At 38.7% G+C, this 19,575-nt stretch overlaps 1 protein-coding gene across 1 annotated transcript in view; it reads left to right on the top strand.

Annotated features, from left to right (window-relative positions):
* Positions 1-19,575, top strand: part of eif3h.S (eukaryotic translation initiation factor 3 subunit H S homeolog) — a 127,946-nt gene that overhangs the window by 85,412 nt on the left and 22,959 nt on the right. The window contains 2 exon segments of the mRNA NM_001095310.1: positions 8,339-8,506; positions 17,270-17,369. Coding sequence (NP_001088779.1) covers positions 8,339-8,506; positions 17,270-17,369 — 268 coding nt within the window.

The following is a 19,575-nucleotide window of genomic DNA, read 5'->3' as shown; positions in this document are numbered from 1 at the left end:
TATGTAAAAGGGGGAAAATCTGTGAATCCTTCAGTGCAGTTTATCTGTACCCAATGGAATCCGTAGAGCACGCCTGTAGAATCCTGATTATCTGGATGATGTGCAATTTCACCGGAACACTGATCTCTAACTAATTACTCAGAAGAGCAAGGCTCGGCCTTCAAACCACTTCTTCATCCCTGAAGCCGAGCATGTCGTTTGTCTGGTTGGAAGCATTTTGACGGCGTGGCTTTCTATCCACCAAAGCCCAGAAGGCAAAGCTTAGCAAATTACAAGCACTGCTCTTTGTTTGTTACCACTTAATCAACTGCAAAGCGACTGTGCCTGGAAAAGCAGTGAGAGGGAAAGATAGCATCATCCTATTGCCTGCATGGAAGAGCCTGACCTGACCGGGAGCCATGGGAATGAGCACTCCCTGACAATAAAGGGAAAGTGTTACCGCCTCTGGGAAACTGGAACCGCTTGTGCCGGCCAATGCATCATCACAATGTTGCCAGACTCTTGGCCCTCTAACGCCATTCCCACAATATGGAAATCTGCTGCTTCACTGTAAATGGAGTGCCAACATGCACATTGGAAGCCCTGTGCCAGTTTCTTCTACTCCCCACCTTAGAAGTAAATAAAACTGATTAGTGCCAGCCTTTGAGCATGGACTTGAGCATGGTTTTTAATATTTACGGTAGAAAAAATCAAGACAAGGGCTAGAGATGCACTGAATCCAGGATTCGTTTTGGGATTCGGCCTATTTCAGCAGGATTCGGCTGAATCCTTGACCCTGGTCGAATCTGAATCCTAATTTGCATATGCAAATTAGGGGTGTGAAGGAAAATCATGTGACTTCGTCCTGTCGCTCATTTGCATATGCAAATTGATTCAGTTCGATATTCAACCAAATCTTTTGCAAAGGATTCAGGGATTTGTCCAAATCTCTTATAGTGGATTCAGTACATCCTTAAAAAGGACCCTTACATACTGTGTTCATGCATTTTACATGTATTTAAGAGTGTGATCTGAACAGTGCTTGAACAGGCACCTTATTTTAAACTCATGATGTTCAGATCTACATGCTACATATTTATGATGCTTTGGGTGCATTTTTATAAAAAAAATAGAAAAATGCAAGTGAATTCACCAAAACATATGGATAAAGAGAACATAATAAACCAATTTTTATTGCATTCTGTATGCATTTTACTAGATGTATGGTCATGTGCTCTTTTGTGAGGGCCCAAAAACTCCATGTCCTTTTCTTCTAGATTTTCCACTGCCAACCAGGAGCGTGTGCTCTGATAGCTGATCGGGTCCTGGTTCAGGGACGAGCGCTGTCAGAATACGTTGGCAGCCATCTATTCTCAGTATCACCTTTTCCCTCCAGTTAGGAACCAAATTTTTCTACCCAGGGATGCAACTGTCACTCCTGATGTTTTCTTATAGAAGAAAGCAATATACGCAGAGTGCAAAAACTACCACTGACCCAACGAGTCCTCTATTCTTCCTAAGATATTTAAATCAAAACATATTCATGCAGCCGTGTCTTACTCTAATGCCAGCAAGTCATACTTCCCCTTCGTGTGCCCACTTCTTAAAGGATCAGCTCTGCCAGAGAACAAGATATTTGATTCAGCAGATGCATCTGCATTTTACATTATACTATTTGCCAAGGGACATTTGCAATGTCAGTGAGGTATTTGATGACAGCAGCTGGCCTTATTTTTTGTTTGATTTTTTTTTTGTTCCTCCTGAATCTCATCTTTGTCTTATGTAATCATCCCAAAAAAGGCAATACATCCTCCAAAGGCTACCGTAGCCCTAAAGCATAAATATGTAGACATCTGCCTTGCTAAACCTTTTACTTAATGACATACCTTACCTTAAGTCCACTAAAAAATCAAGTAAACATTAAATAAACCCAATAGGCCGGTTTTGCTTCCAATAAGGATTAATTATATCATAGTTTGGATCAAGTACAATCTATACGGTTTTATTATTACAGAGAAAAAAAGGAAATCATTTTGACAAATACGGACTATTTGAATAAAATTGAGTCTATGGGACATGGACTTTCCGTAATTCAAAGCTTTCTGGGTAATTGGTTTCCGGATAATGGATCCTTTACCTTTAAAAAAGCCTTCACTGCAGCCTTTTGGCACAGTTAAACTATTCATGTTATATTATATTATATATTTATGGATCAAGGTATCGATGTATGGACACCCCTTCTGTAAACTTCTGAGATAGGAAGCTTGTGGCTATCCTGCTTCCTGATGATGTTCATGTTCCTAAAGACTGTGATAGACAACCTGTATACTTCCAGATGTTGTATCACAACTCCCCTCAGCTGCTGACAGCCATAGGCTTTGTAGTTCATCACAATCTGGAAGGCCTCGGTTTAAGCAATTTGTTTGTATTCCTGTGGCTGTGTGCAGTGATCAGACAACGGTTTCCTTTTGTCTGTGGTGTTTTTTCTTGCTCTTTTCTCACTGTTATTAAGTTGTGAGTGGAATCTTAAATTTCCCCCTGTCTTCTTTGAACATGTTCATCAGAAAGCCTAGAGCAGATGTGCTGTTTATCATTAAAAATGGATTAACCTCACTGCTGATAACTTTGCGTGGGATTGTTTCGCTCTCGTAATGGTGTCCTTGCAACTCCTCTAGCAAAGCGGCAAGAAAAAGGAAAAGATATCCACATTCCTTGGAAACTTTCTTACTTCAAGTATTCACATATGGGAAATACTTTGTAGATAAGTGCCTAGAGTGGAGCTTACGTTAAAGTGGCTGTGGTTCTGGTTGGATGGGAGAGTTTGTAGTTGATCTGGCCATACATCTTGCGTCCATCTACGCATTTTCTGTGGCCTAGGTTCCTCAACTTGTCCCCAGCTCTCAACAGTAGCAGGTCTTCTCGATATCCTCATAGTAGCACAGGTTACTGCTCCAAGTATATGAAGAAAACAATGACCGACCATGTCTGAAACCAATATCCCTGCCATTACACGGATATAGAGACAACAGATATTATAGAGACAACATAGTAGCCTACTCACGAAGTGAAAGTAGCTAGTGTTTTTGCATGGAGCATCTGAAATTGTCTTCATTTTATATAGGAAAACCTAACTAATGTAACCCAGACTCATTGAACCGTTTGGGTAATTGGCAGACTGATCGCGATAACTTATTGATTTCATATGTTCCCCAAGTAGTAAAGAACATAAAGGAGAGGTTATGATGTTCACTAGTTAATACAGAATCTAAAATGAATACATAACTCCTTATAGATATATAGAGCTTTTCATAATGAAACCCTTTCTTCCCACGTGCTGTACTCCAAGGCCACCTTTATCTGCCCTCACTCATTCTCTTTAGGTTGCATTGTTGTGTCTGTAAGTATGAAATGGGTGTCATAAGAGCACCATTCTATGCAGAAATCTCATTAACCAGCATAATTGTACACATGTATAGGATGAGTGGTGGGAAGGGGCTTACTCATCATTGTGCTCCTGTTGTTTGCGTTCCCTGAAATTGCTCATCTAATGGGAAAATCATGTTCTAGAGCAGAAATAATGTTTTTTGATATTTTCATTGGTTTCCTCAAAGAGGAACATTGCCTTATTGGCAGTGAGCACATGTAAAGGAAATGTGCTACACATCTGTAGATTTGGGGATTTGCAAATAAGTGATCTCCAGAAATCTCGATTCAACGTTTTTACTGGACTGTCCATCGTATCAGAGTAGAAACAGGCGTTATCCTTTCTAATTGGCCTTCGGGCGTAACATACCCCTCAGGGACAGTCCCCAGTTTGGAAAAAAATGCTGTAGGAATGCAGTTGGGGATGCACCGAATCCACTATTTTGGATTCGGCTGAGCCCCCGAATCCTAAGTGAAAAATTTGGCCAAATACTGAACTGAATCAAACCTAATTTGCATATGCAAATTAGGGTGGGAAGGAGAAGCATTTTTTACTTTCTCATTTTCTGACAAAAAGTCAGTTCCCCTCCCCGTCCCTAATTTGCATATACAAATTAGGGTTCGGTTCAACCGGGCCTTTATTGTTTGTTCATTTTTATTGGATGCAATCCATGCCCCACCCTTCCCATCTATTGGCGTGTTTAACCATCTCACGTTAGTCTGTGGTATCAAGTAAAACATATTTCTGAACTTCTGAAGAAGACCTCCAAAAAGTATCTACATTTTGAGAAAGTGGAATGATTTCTAGAAATGATTGAGACAGTCTTAGATAGTACTTGCGGTTTCCATCCATTGAACGGACTGCTGCCTATGCATTTACTCCCCTGCATATTAAAGGATGTAATAATTGAGACTTTCTTGGCATGACTAATGAGAAATCCCCATCTTCCACTATATACCCATGGATATCACAATGGAGACTTCCTTGGCAGGATTCATAAGCACCACTCCTCTAGGATTTACCCAGGATTTAACCAGGATTTACCCAGCAATATCACAATGGAGAGTTTCTTTTCAAGGTTGATGAGCTCCACCTATCACGTGTACAGCCATGGATGTCACAATAGTGACAACAGGCCCAGCACTAATTTTTCCTTTTGTAGAATGCATGTTTTTAGTTTCTTTTTCATGCAAATGTACAACTTTATACTATGGTTCTTGTGTGAAGACCCTTAACACATTTCTGATTCTGGTCCAGCCTTTATTAGTATAATCGTAATTATTACAGTTCAGTTTGCAGGGCAGCAGCATGATCAGAGGACACATCTATGGAATATTCTATCCTTTCCCCTTATGTCGGTTTAAACATTTAATGGATTAGCATTTGGGATTCTGCTTATTTCTCCATATATTTCTGATTTAAATGTACTGGACTAATCCTGATCGTCCGCGTATTTATACAGGTTTATATTGTCCCATTAACGATGGATGAAGCCAAATGAAAATCCCCCAGCGTCTCAAGTTTATCTTTTGGTTGGCCCAAGCGAGCAGCAGTGTTTTCTACACCACCCCGTTTTCTTGGTCTCCGCACATACTTGGAACAAATTATGTTTCACTTACTCAAATGGACATCTTGATGATACGGATCTCGGAGATACCGCGCTCGCTGCCTCCAGCCATTTCAAATGTGAAACGTGTGGGAAGATTAGAGATAAACAAAAGCAGATGCCCGTTTGATTGCGGCTCAGTCCTGCCAGACAAAAGGCTCGCTGTCCTGCCATCAGATGGAAACCTTTTTTTTTTTTTTTAATTTTTTGGAGTGGCTGGTGTAATAATAATTGCCATACGCACGTCTCAATCAGGCAGAGAGGCTTTTCTTTTTCCTTTCCCTTCCGCTGGCTCCGCTTTCCTGCTTTGCTGCTGCAATCCATTCCTATCACACAAAGCAGCTTATTCATAGGCTGCCTTGGACTTGTTTACCCTTCCCGAAACTAAACCTTTTTTAAAAAAAAAAAAAAAAAAAAAAACCTTATCCATGTCACATTCAACTATAAAGGCTGCAGGGAAAGACTTTTCCCAAAGTGTCAGCTACACTGCTAGTGATATTCTTGCATGATTTATCGGCATGGTGAAAAGCCATGGGACATATTGTGCAACACTGTTGTCGTAATTTAAAGTTGCACTTTGTTGTGTTACTGATGTGTGTACCTGGGGACATTTGTGGTGGGTAAGAAAAACAGTATGGCATCTTCAAGATATTAAGATATTGCGAGTGAAAACGGAGGCGATGGTGATTCAATTAACCAGGGTATTTATAGTAGGGATGTACCGAATCCTCTATTTTGGATTCGGCCGTACCCTGAATCCTTCGCAAAAGATTCAGCCGAATATCGAACCAAATCCTAATTTGCATATGCAAATTAGGAGTGGGATGGGGAAAACATTTTTTACTTCCTTGTTTTGTGACACAAAATCACGTGATTTCCCTCCCCACCCCTAATTTGCATATGCTCATTTGGATTCGGTTCAGTAGAAGGATTCGGCCGAATCCGAATCGGGCTGAAAAAGCCTGAATCCTAGTCGAATCCTGGATTCGGTGCAGCCCTAATTTATAGCTTGTACAGCATTAAACATGTCAGAATTCCTTACAGCCGAAACACGGGGTAATTTTCATTCTGAGACAAGTGTATCTATCCGCTTCCTTTTGGTGATGTACATTTGACTAAACTTGAATGTATTCATAAACCATATACTTTGCTGACAGTATTGTCGTGTATTGTATATATTGCTAAATTTACTTTTTTCTGTGATTGCTTATTCTGTAAATATATATTTTTGCTGAACCATTCTGTCTGTTCATTTAAAGGCACATTTATCAAAGGTTGAATTTTGAATTCATGTGAATTTTTTTTTTTTTTGTAACTTCTATTTCAGGAAGGCTATAGTAACATATTTAAATTGGTCACTGGGTCTCTCCCATTGACTTATACATGAATTCGGCAGGTTTTAGGTGGCGAATAGTCGAAATTGAATTGTTACAGGGGTTACGGTTTGACAAATCTCGATTTTTGAATTAAAATTCGAATTGACTTTGGATTATTCACAGTTTGAATTTGAGTATTTTGACCAATAAAAAAAAAAAAAAAATTTCAATTCAACCCTTAATAAATCTGCCCCCTTAGTGTGCAAGCCCTTTCTATTAGATTGGACATATTGTGTTGCCTTATTTGGGGGCATTATATGGGCTTATTGAACCTATTATTTAATCATTTTATTTAATGCAATTGGTACATTAGAGTGCCCTCCATTGATCAATATTTCGGTCTTCAAGATATTATACAGAGCTTTCAACCTTCCCCCCCCCCCTCCTATTTTTTCATGAGTTCATATATTTTGGGCTCTGCCCTCTTGGTATTTTGTCTTGAGCATTCATAGATTTCGGATGATTTTCTACAGTTCATGATGATTTATGGACAAAAATCTGATGTATGATTGCGCAGTGTGGAATCTGTGACTTCAGGAGCGGTTGTGTGCACGCGTGTGACAGCACTTCGGCTTACAACACTTTTTAGTAGGTCCCCAAAAAGTCGCCCGTTCATGGATGACCGCTCTGTATTATACAAATCTATTATTTGGACTAATGTGTTTGTGCCGTATATAAACAAGGGCTATCCCTAATCGCCGCAATAAATGGCAACTGAATTTTCTTTGATTGTAATAAACTATGCGTTTGCTTTACACTTGTATATAAACTGAAAATACATATAATGCATAATATAAATGTGCAACTAAGAAATAAGGATAATTGCCCCTTTAAACCAGCCAGGCTATAGTATCCGCTACAGCAGAGTTAAGACACCTCTAGCATCCCCACCTACAGTTTGTTGGACTCTACCTGATGGGAATGAAGATGAAATATAAATTTGTTTGCCCCTCCCATTTTGATTCTGTAACCTCTGAAATTAATAGGCCGGAATGCCCCTCTCTGATATTCACCGGCTGCCCTCGGCAATGCTCAGTAATTTCATTTCAAGCCTATTCCCAATCGAGGACCCGATACTGCCGCATGCCATAAATTAGAGATGGATAGGAAAGGTAATTTCCTCTGCAACAAGAAACTAATAATGCGCCCTCTTAAGTGCCAGAGGCCATTGTAAAGCAATATGTTTGTTTTCGTTGGCAGCCAAAGGGTTATTTTATTTGCGGCTACCCTGTCGACCATTAAAGGACAACTGTATGATGCGAAGGAAAATGAAGCAGCAGATAACTAATAGCAAAATAAGTTAACTACCAAACGACCGTATCAATCTGTCATATTATCAGTAAAAGTTTTCCTTTTACATCTTTTTGACTAGAGACACCATTCTGTGATGTTGGCTGATCATGTGACAGGAAATAAGGCAGCTGGAGCTGCCCAAGATGAAAAGTGTCGACTGATTGGCTGATATCGCCTATCATGTGTGCGTGGCCTTGGTTTGTGTGGGCACAGTACCCCCATACCAGACAAAGGGATGGACTTATCACTTAAAATGGCACATAGTATATAGTGAATACAGTACCCCCTCTTGTAAAATATAAGGATATTATAAGTTACCGGGGAGTTTCATTACCATATAAAAACACAAGGCCGAGTGCTTCTTATACAGGTCATGGAACTCCTCAGTTACTTCTAATATCCTCATATTTTGCAGCTGGGGTTACTTTATTTATTATAATACATACGTTTCAGTGAGTCATGTGACCGAAATGACATCAGAACTCATTGTTTATAACTGATGACATCAGAATTCACCGTTTAAAAGGATATCATTTACAAGATATTCATGGCTTTATATATATATTATAGGAAAACGCAATATAAATGTTTTATTTTTCGGTGTATTATATTTTTTCCCTGTTTGATTTTAATTCCCCCCCCCTCGCTTGTCGTTTTCAGTTCAGTACCAAATGGAAATGATGCGCAGCTTACGTCACGTCAACATCGACCATCTCCACGTCGGTTGGTACCAGTCCACGTTCTATGGCACGTTCGTGAGCCGCGCTCTTCTGGATTCCCAGTTCAGTTATCAGCACGCCATTGAGGAGTCCGTGGTACTCATTTACGGTAACCAAAATAATTAATTAATTAATTTAAAAAAAAAATAAAATGTGTGTATATGTGTGTGTGTGTGTGTGTATATATGTGTATATATATATATATATATATATGTGTGTATATATATATATATATATATACATACATACATACATACATACATACATACATACATACATACATACATACATACATACATACATACATACATACATACATACATACATACATACATACACACACACACACACACACACACACACATACATACATACATACATACACACACACACACACACACACACACATACATACATACATACATACATACACACATATATATATATATATATATATATATATATACATATATACACATTTACTGATATTTCTATTTTCCATGATTTTACTATTTTTACCGAGTGCCAGAGCATGTCGGTGGGGGCAGGGGAAAGGGTATAATGTCTATTGAGGTAGCCTGGCAGTCCCTTTAAAGTAAATACCAAGCCTATGTCTGCAGCAGCCCAAGCAGCAGCTAAGTCTAGACAGAGTTTCCTTCTCTCTGTTTATTTTTCTTGCTATCAGAGCCCTGATGTGTACACTCTGGAATGCTGGAGAGTAGCCGCTTCATTTTTATTCCTGCCTCTCCACTCCCTCGGTGATGGCTGGTGGAACAAGACCAGATGTCTAACAAACCTCTATTACTAGAATGTCTGGCTCTGTACTACGTGACTGACCAATCAGAACACAATTTGCCAAGTTTTTTTTAAAAAAAAATTTTTCTCGCTCTTCTTAATACCTCTGTCAGGGGTGCACAAACCCCTACTCTGTTTCCCAAGCACAGACCTCTCCCCCCTTTTCTACTGGTTTAATGGTGTTTCCTCAAGCTCTCCAGACCAGATGTTCTGTGCTGTATCAGAACCATAGGTAATTTAACAGCTTTATAGCCGCACCCGTATACCCACCCCCTCCCCAAAAGCTCAGTTTGGCCATATCTGCCAGCCCCTGCATATAGTTTCCAGCTGAGAAGTGAATGTGAAGTCCCTCGTATCTGTCAGAAGAAATAATAATGGATACAATCAATCTTACGAGCTGCCCCCAAATCTTTTCAGCATGTTAACAAATGGATTACAGCACAGAACAAGTTGTTAAAGGGATACCGTCATGGGAAAACATGTTTTTTCCAAAACGCATCAGTTAATAGTGCTGCACCAGCAGAATTATGCACTGAAATCCATTTCTCAAAAGAGCAAACTGATTTTTTTTATATTTAATTTTGAAATCTGACATGGGGCTAGACAATATGATCTTTCCCAACTGCCCCCAGTCATGTGACTTGTGCCTGCACTTTAGGATGGAACTACTTTCTGACAGGCTGTTATTTCTCCTACTCAATGTAACTGAATCGGTCTCAGTGGGGCTGAAGTTTATCAGAGCACAAGTCACATGTCTGGGGGCAGCTGGGAAACTGACAATATGTCTGGCCCCATGTCCGATTTCAAAATTAAATATAAAAAAATCAGTTTACTCTTTTGAGAAATGGATTTCAGTGCAGAACTCTACTGGAGCAGCACTATTAACTGATTAGTTTTGAAAAAAACATGTTTTCCCATGACAGTATCCCTTTAAAATATACTTTATATTGGGTGGGATGTGACTTCACTGCCTGCCGAGTTTCCCCTTTTGATTAGAAAACTGTCTCGTTTTGTCACCCGTTGAAGAAATGATTCTGAACAATGGCCACTGTCTTTGTTTCCAGACTGTCCGGAGGAAGCCTCCAATAATGTAGCCGCTGAAGATGACCCCAGTATCCCCCCCCCCCACATCTTCTTTTCTGCTGATTCCAACACATGTTTAGGGGCTGACAATATACTGTATATATAGAATATAAAAGTTACAATACAAGGCTGGTTAGTGAAATTCACATTACATGGCAGCTCAGAAAGCAGTGTATTATGCAACGGAATTTAGAACTCTGCTCTGTAGCATCGGCTTCTATGACAGGTATAACTTAATTTTCCACTTGATGGAAATCCAAGCAGCTTATGATGATATCCAAAATCTTAGTTTTTCAGTATCAGCCCTAGAGCATGTAGGTATGCACCGAATCCAGGATTCGGTTCAGGATTCACCTGAATCCTTGTGCTTGGCCGAACTGAATCCTAATTTGCATATGTAAATAAGGGGCGGGGAAGAGAAAATGCAGGACTTTTCGTCACAAAACAAGGAAGTAAAAAGTTCCCATTTTTCCCTTTCCTGCCCCTTATTTGCATATGCCTTTCTTTTCACTATGTATTTTTGCATATGCAAATTAGGGTTCGGTTAGGGATTTGGCCTTTTTCATCAGAATTCGGATTCGGCCGAATACTTCTGCGGATAATCCAAATCCTAATTAGCATATGCAAATTACAGACGGGGAGGGACATTTCGTGACTTTTTCCCCTTCCCACCCCTAATTTGCATAAGCAAATCCGGATTCGGTTCAGTATTTGGCCGAATCTTTTGTCAGGGATTCGGTACATCCCTATTAGGTGCCTCTAGGTGTATGGGCCCCAAAAACTGCCAAGGGCCCAAAAATAGTATCCACGATTAAAGCACCAATGGCACATCGATGCTGTGAAATCAGTTGTGGGTTATTGATTTAGCTCATAATAGTGGCAACGTTTCGGGCCTATACAAGACAATTTGTCAAGCCTAATGGTACAATACAAAAATACATTTAAATAGTGAAAAGAAAGGTTTAGTCCCTCCTACTGCCCATCCCTTAATAAATTCATTAATCAATTCATTTTATTTTTTAAAAAATCCATTGTGCTCATTTACTTGAAAAAAAGTCCATTGTGTTAATCCCTTTAAAAATCGAAAAACCAACAAATCCACAAGTATGCATGTATAACAATATATAAAAAAAAATAAGTATCAAGTATGGATGTGTAACAAAATATATATATATATATATATATATATATATATATATATATATATATATATATATATATATATATATATATATATATATATATATAAAAAAAAAATATATATATATCTATATATATATATCTATATATATATATATATATATATATATATATATATATATATATATATATATATATAAAAGTATCAAGTATGGATGTGTAACAATATATAAAAAAGATACAACTTCCTGGTTAAAAGGTTACAATTGTAGCATAAGTTTGTGATTGTGAAAAAATACAATAAATAATTTCAATGTAACAAATAATTTATAATGCTTGTTTGGTAACAAAAGTGGAATTGATCTGACAATCCGGAGACCTCTCCTGGCACCATAGAAACATACAGCGCTCAGCGCTTTACCTGAGACGCTTCATTGTATGTCCCAATAGGTTCCGATACTCAGGAGGTTCATTGTAGATCAAGCTCCTTTAAAGAAAAAAAGAAAGATTAAGAATTAAAAACAAGGTATTGAAGGTGTAAATTCCTGTATGTTCCATTAATATCAATAATATACACCATCAAAACAGGACTACGTACCCAGTCTAGATTAAATGAACATTCCCGGGGTATAGTCCCTGTTAAATCCACGTGGCCAAATAGTATCCATCTTATTATTCCACAGCAGTATCCTATCACCTCCACGTCTAGGGATCCCTACTGAATCAATGACCTGAAAACGTAACTGGCTCGCTGTGTGTTTAGCCTCTTGGAAATGCGCTGGGATTGGCAGAGCCGATAACTGTTTACGTGTGGTAGGGATTCGGCCAAATCCCAAATAGTGGAGTCAATGCATCCCTAAGGGAGGAACTCCATGAAGCGTCTGGTGCCGACACGTCACCATGCGACGAAACGCATGCGACGTGTCGGATGTTGTGAAGGAGAATCGCATGTAAGAACTACATTTATGCGACTGTCTGATGAAAACTCAGCACAACGTGTTGGCACCAGACACATCGTGGAGTTCCTCTCTTATACTAAGCATGTGCTTAGCGATAATTGTGAATTCCTGTGGACCATTTTGAATGCCTGGATCATTAACTGCTATTTGGTTTAACCATCCTGTAGCCCATCTGTTGCTTTACAACTCCCTGTACCCCCCAATACTAAAAGGGTTTCAGGGAGTGACGTCCTTTGATATTGGTGAGCGTGACTCCCAGCCATTCTTTTTGTTTGGAAGCAGTTAAGTAATTTTTTTTTCTTTGCAGCACCAGTAGAGGCAATAGCTGACAGTATTTTTAGGAGATAAACACAGGATTGGTCTCTGAAACTCTTCGACACTTGATATCTATAGGAAGAAATCCATGAATGCTTTGCAGGCATTTTAATCTTCACTGTATATTTTTATAGCACCAACATATTCCATACGAGACATGCAAATGACATATTGACTTATACAGGGGTACAGGGACCCTAGAGCTTACTTTCCAAAGGTAGATAAGATATATCAATATAAATCATACTTTTCTTTTTATTGCTGGGGTCCCTAGCAAACCAAAAAGGTTACTTTTTTCAAGGGATGCACCGAATCCACTATTTTGGATTTGGCAAAATCCCCAAATCCTTTGCGAAAGATTCGGCCGAATACCGAACCAAATCTGAATCCTAGTTTGCATATTTACTTCCTTGTTTTGTGCCCCAATTTGCATATGCAAATAGGGATTCGGTTCAGCTGGGCAGAAGGATTCGGCTGAATCCTGCTGAAAAAGGCCAAATCCTGGCCGAATCTCGAACCAAATCCTGGATTCGGTGCATCCCTACTTTTTTCCCTTTGTAAAAAGGGCATATCATAAATACAGGTATGGGACCTTTTATACAGAATGCTTGGCACCTGGTGTTTCCAGATAAGGGGTCTTTCTGTAATCTGGATCTCATAACCCTTTAAGTCTACCGAAAAATCATTTAAACATTGATTAAACCCAATGAGATTTTTTTTTGCTTCCAATAAGGATTAATTATATCTTAGTTGGGATCAAGTTCAAGCTACTGTTTTATTATTACAGAGAAAAATAAAAACATTTTTAAAAGTTAGAATTATTTGCTTATATTAGAGTCTGTGAGAGACGGCCTTCCCAATTTTTGGGACTTTATGGGTAACGATTTTCCAGAAAAGGGAATCCTATACCTGTATAAGCCAAGATGAATTGCTGGTTAGCTTCCAGTATATCATAGTCAATAAATAGCTTTCCCTATACATGTATGACTTGGTAGGTTGAGAGATGTAGTTTAACAGAAGTACAGAGTAATAATTGGGGAAATTGCCTGTGAATGTGTCGGCTTATTATTGCAGCGTGTTTACAGAAACATTACATTTATTTCAGTTGGATCCCCTGTTTAAAAAACCCAGTGTCACGTGGAAACTTAATATTTGCATTTCTTGCTTCCAAGGCTGGGAAAGACTCTCTCCCCTTCCCACCTCCCCCAGAATGAGATTCCCAGTACCAAACAAAGGAGCAGCATGTTGGCTGGTGTTACCATTGTGCTTATGAAATTGGTTTTATTTCTACCTGCTTATACAAGGCAACTGCCCCTTAAAGGAGAACTAAAGCTTAACTAAAGAATTGGCTAGAAATGTTGTACATTATGTTTTGTGCTTCTGTACCAGCCCAAGGCAACTATAGCCCTTTAGCAGTAAAGATCTGTGTCTCCAAAGATGCCCCAGTAGCTCCCCATCTTCTTTTCTGCTGATTCACTGCACATGCTCTGTGCTGCTGTCACTTACTGAGCTTAGGGACCCACTCACAATATACAGTACACATAGAATAGAAATGTCACAATATAAGGCTGATTAGTAATTAATACAGATAATTACTACATGGCAGCACAGAAACCAGTGCAATTAGCATCAGAATTGAATAATCAGCAAACCTGTAGCATCAGCTTATATTACAGCCAGGGAAGCTCATTTTCTGCTGGATAATTAGTGACGAGCCCTAAGCTTAGCTTCTCAACAGCCAATCAGAGCCCACTGAGCATGTGAGTGTCACAGACACTTTCCAAGATGGTGACCCCCTGTGACAAGTTTGAAGTCCTGGATCATTGCTGCTATTGACAAGCTCAAACTTTAGCCTCGTGCAATAAGTTCACTATATAAAATATGCCATTTTTAGTCCTATTCATTTTAAGGGTTTCGTTATCCTTTAAAGCATCAGCCATTTCAGGGTAGAACTTCTTCTGCTGTAAATATTCAGCATCAGGCAGGGAGTATGTATTAAATCCAGGGTGAGTGCTATATATAAAGGCACCCCCTCTTTCCCTCACCTTTCCCGTGTGCGTATGGACATGAGGCCCCCACACTGTGTGCTCGGGGGGTTCTGTATCTCTCTGAAGAGAATAGGGAGCTGTGTGGCCATAGTGTCTGTGACATGCACCAAAGCCATTCAGTGTGCCGGGGAGCGTTGTAGTCTGAATGCTAATAAACTCAGCACTGAAATTGTAGCCATTTTTCAGCAAGCTGCCTTATCACTTGTGCTAGTAGCAGACAAGAGGCAAATATATTAACTCCTGGTCTCTCTGCATAGCATGGCCTCCTAGTTACATGGCTCCTCGTTCAATAGCTATTTGAGTCCTCTGCTATTCCTCCTAAGTCTGTCTAATGGAAGTATTAAGAGGTGAAACTTAATTTAACCTAGCGTCTATGTAGGTTTAACTGACTCACCGTTAAATTTCGGCCTTACTTAAAGGAAAACTATGCCCCTGAAATGAACACTTAAGCAACAGATAGTTTATATCAAATTAAGTGGCATATGAAAGAATCTTAACAAACTGCAATATATATTTAAGTAAATATTACCCATTTACATCTGTCTTGAACCACCATTGTGTGCTGCCTCAGATCACCTGACCAGATATACTGCAGCTCTAACTGTAACAGGAAGAAGTGTGGAAGAAAAAGACAGAACTCTAACTGTTAATTGGCTCATGTGACCTAACATGTATGGTGTGTTTGTGTGCACTGTGAATAGTAGGATCCCAGGGGTCAAGCCTTATTTTTTAAAATGGCAATTTTCTATTTAGGATTACCCAATGGCACATACTACTAAACAAGTATATTATTATGAAAATGGTTTATTTACATGAAGCTGGGTTTTACACATGAGCTGTTTTATGCAATATCTTTTTATAGAGACCTACGTTGTTTGGGGGGTATAGTTTTCCTTTAAGCTGCTGTTGTGTCAGTCTGAAAACTAGGGATGCACCGAATCCAGGATTCAGCCTTTTTCAGCAGGATTCGTATTTGGCTGAATCCTTCTGCCCGGCCGAAACCGAATCCTTCTTCCCAGCCGAACCGAATCCTAACTTGCATATGCAAATTAGGGACAGGGAAGGAAATCGCATGACTTTTTGTCACAAAACAAGAAAGTAAAAAATGATTTCCCCTTTCCACCCCTAATTTGCATATGCAAATTAGGGGTGGGATATTGCATATGCAAATTAGGGTTTGGTATTTTCAGCCGAATCTTTCCCAAAGGATTCAGGGGTTCAGCTGAATACAAAATATTGCATTTGTTGAGCAATGCTGAGGTCATGGCCAGCTGGATACACCTAAAAAAAAAGCAAATTTTTGCCAAACTGAGGTACAAGTTGTTGCTATTGTGTTACTCTGAGCAGCTGTTAAAATTTTGGGGTTTATAAATTACCAATTCGGGGTTGTAAATTTCTCTTATGTTTTATTTATTTTATTATTTTTTGTTTGATATTATATATTTTTTTTTATTCACTGACACTTTGATTTAATTGGCTGGTTATGCTCAGAGTGGGGAGAATTAGATCATTAAGTATCTTAATGACCAATGTGGGGTGAACGTGTGTGAGTGGGGGCCGAGACCCCTTTTCCCAGTGAGAGTTCCCCATAAAATAAAAATGATTAAAAATGGTGGGGTAGAGACTGAAGATGTTCCTGTAATATAACTGTAAATAGGGTGATTAAAATTGAATTGATTGGAAAATAAATATGATCAAAACGTGATATGGAGCAGTAAGGTAAATAATAAATAAACAACAAATAATAAGCAGTATAGGTGTCACACCACAGAATGTATGGGGATGAGCACTATATAAATAATAAATTGTATGGAATGGTATAAAATAATACACGTAAGAACCTAAAAGGGTTAAGCCATTTAATCTGTATTACAAGAGGATGTATTCAATTCTTAGTAGCCTTTTAATGACTTGATAATTTTAAAGTTTTTAACAGCTGCTCAGAGATTGACACAACAGCAACAACTTGTACCTAGATTGTTACAATTTTGAATGCTATTTAGTGCCTTGTTTTTAAACTTTTTTTGGGGAATATTGTTAATGAAAGCAGTTATTTTTTATTGGGGATGTACTATATTTGATGATCCACAATGATCTATGATGACTATACTAAAACATCACAAGAATTGCTGCTGATATCCCACCAACTTGCAGATTTAAGGCATGATCACTGTTATTTTGGTACTTTGAGAAAGGCCTGGGTTTGGGCCGAAATGTCAGTTTGAAGTCCTGAAAATAAAACTAATTTATCTTTAAACCCTGTGAGTGCGGATACTTTTGGATAGATATATAGATATATAGATATATAGATATATAGATATATAGATATATAGATATATAGATATATAGATATATAGATATATAGATATATAGATATATAGATATATAGATATATAGATATATAGATATATAGATATATAGATATATAGATATATAGATATATAGATATATAGATAGATACATTTTATATTAGTGTGTTCAGTTTTTGTAAATGAAGATGCAGATGAAATGACATTAAATCTCCTTCTGTAGATCCCATCAAGACCAGCCAGGGCTCCCTCTCGCTGAAGGCTTATCGGCTGACACCCAAACTGATGGAAATCTGCAAGGAAAAAGACTTCTCGGCTGAAGGGTACGTGAATGAACAGTGTGTGGAACTTGGCAGCTTTCTTGTTTCCCGGATTTGGAAGGTGTGAGGAACACGGCAGAGAACATGTCGTCCAGTCATTTAAGGCAAAGAGATTACTAGAATGAGAAGTCAGAAAATCCGAGCGCGTGAATGGCTCACTGTGTCTCAGGCGCGCCCCATAAATTCCTGACGCCCAAATTGTGCAGTTGTGCTGTGCATCGGAGCCCCATATTAGCTCCCGGGCTGCATCTTCTCACTTCTTTAAATGGATCGAGGCTCTCGCAGTGTCTCATTAAAGGGAAATTAGAGCAGGGAATAACAGCTGCACCTTTGTGCAAGAGTATATGCATAATCCACACATACACAAGCTTTTTCTATCCAATATGGATTGCTTCAAGTCCCCTAATTAACGCAGGCTGCATATCATTGGAAATAATTTAAATCTCCTGTTATCAGCCCCAAATGTCCTTTGTTTTATTTATATACCTAAAACATCCTGCAGTCCTGAGGATCCTGAACTAATGAGAGCGCTTAACTACCAGCCATCAAATATCATTTAGTTACTTTGCATTTTGCAAGATTTTCTTGTACTCTCCAATTCACGGCTCTCTGAATTGAATGTTATTTATAAAAGTCTGAAGGCCAAAAACCCCAAAAATTACATTTTTTTTTAACTATAAAATCTATTTTTTGTGAAAAAAAAACCTTGAATTTTTATTTAATGTTTACATGATTTTCTAGTAGACTTGCGTTATGAAAATTCAAATTACGGAAAGATCCATTATCCAGAAAGCCCCAGGTCATGAGCATTCTGGATAACAGGTCCCATACCTGTATCTGTCAATTATCCTAACACTTAACATTTGTTTCATTTATACGTATGTTTTTAATTCAGTGTGGAAACTGTATAAAATGGCTGGATTAATTAGACTAATGAATTCCATATTACAGTTTATTTGCCCAATATGGGGCCAGACCAACTGCCTATCTGGCAGTTGATCAGATTGGCTTTAAAGGGGTTGTTCACCTTTGAATTAACATTTAGTATGACGTAGAGAGTGATATTCTGAGACAATTTGCAATTGGTTTTAATTTTTTTTATTATTTGTGATTTTTGAGTTATTTAGCTTTTTATTCAGCAGCTCTCGAGTTTGCAATATCAGCCGTCTGGTTGCTAGGGTCCGAGTTACTCTTAGCAACCATACATTAATTCGAATAAGAGATTGCAAATGCTCCTGTTATGAGCCCATCATTGGAGGCCAAACCATTAAATCATCCACTTTTGGCTTACCACATGGTGACCAATTCAAAGGAAGATCCACTTTTTTAACGGTCTCTCAAAATTATCATCTTGTATATGCCCAGCTTTCCTAGTTCTGTACATGGCAGAAAATACAGCATCTGTATGAAAGTAGTAAAGCTGACACCCTGTTTAAAGGACATGTAAAAGCTACATTTTCCTACCATGTATATGCAAGTTTATACTTTGATAAAAAGTTCTGCTGGAGTTGAGCACTGTAATGGTTAAGCTGAGCTCAGGAGAGGTGGTTAGGAGAAAAAAATAGGATCAGAACGCTAGAGCAGAGTTTCTATGAGAACTGAGCTGAGCTGAGAAGAATTGAGCATGCTAATCAGCCAAACTAATTCCTGAGGGAAGGGGCCAAGGGGGTTAGAGAAGGAGAAGGTATGCTTTACCATATCTGAGTAAACCGCTCTAGAAGCTCTTTCTTTTTGTTTAGGATAGCAGCTGCCATATTAGCTTGGTGTGACATCACTTCCTGCCTGAGTCTCTCCCTGCTCACTCATAGCTCTGGGCTCAGATTACAGCGGGGGGGAGGAGCAAACTGAGCAAGCTCTGGAGGTTTAAAGGAAAACTACACCACCAAAATTAATACTTAAGCAACAGTTTATATCAAATGAAGTGGCATATTAAAGAATCTTATCAAACTGGAATATATATTTAAGTAAATATTGTCCTTTTGCCTTGAGCCACCATTTTGTGATGGTCTGTGTGCTGCCTCAGATCACCTGACCAGAAATACTGCAGCTCAAACTGTAACAGGAAGAAGTGTGGAAGCAAAAGACACAACTCTGTCTGTTAATTGGCTCATGTGACCTAAAATGTATGGTTGGTTTGGTGTGTTTGTGAGTACAGTGAATCCTACGATCCCAGGGGGCGGCTCTTGGTTTTTAAAATGGCAATTTTCTA

Source organism: Xenopus laevis, chromosome 6S (assembly GCF_017654675.1).
Source record: "Xenopus laevis strain J_2021 chromosome 6S, Xenopus_laevis_v10.1, whole genome shotgun sequence".
NCBI lineage: Eukaryota > Metazoa > Chordata > Amphibia > Anura > Pipidae > Xenopus > Xenopus laevis.
This window is presented reverse-complemented; position numbering and strand designations above follow the sequence as displayed.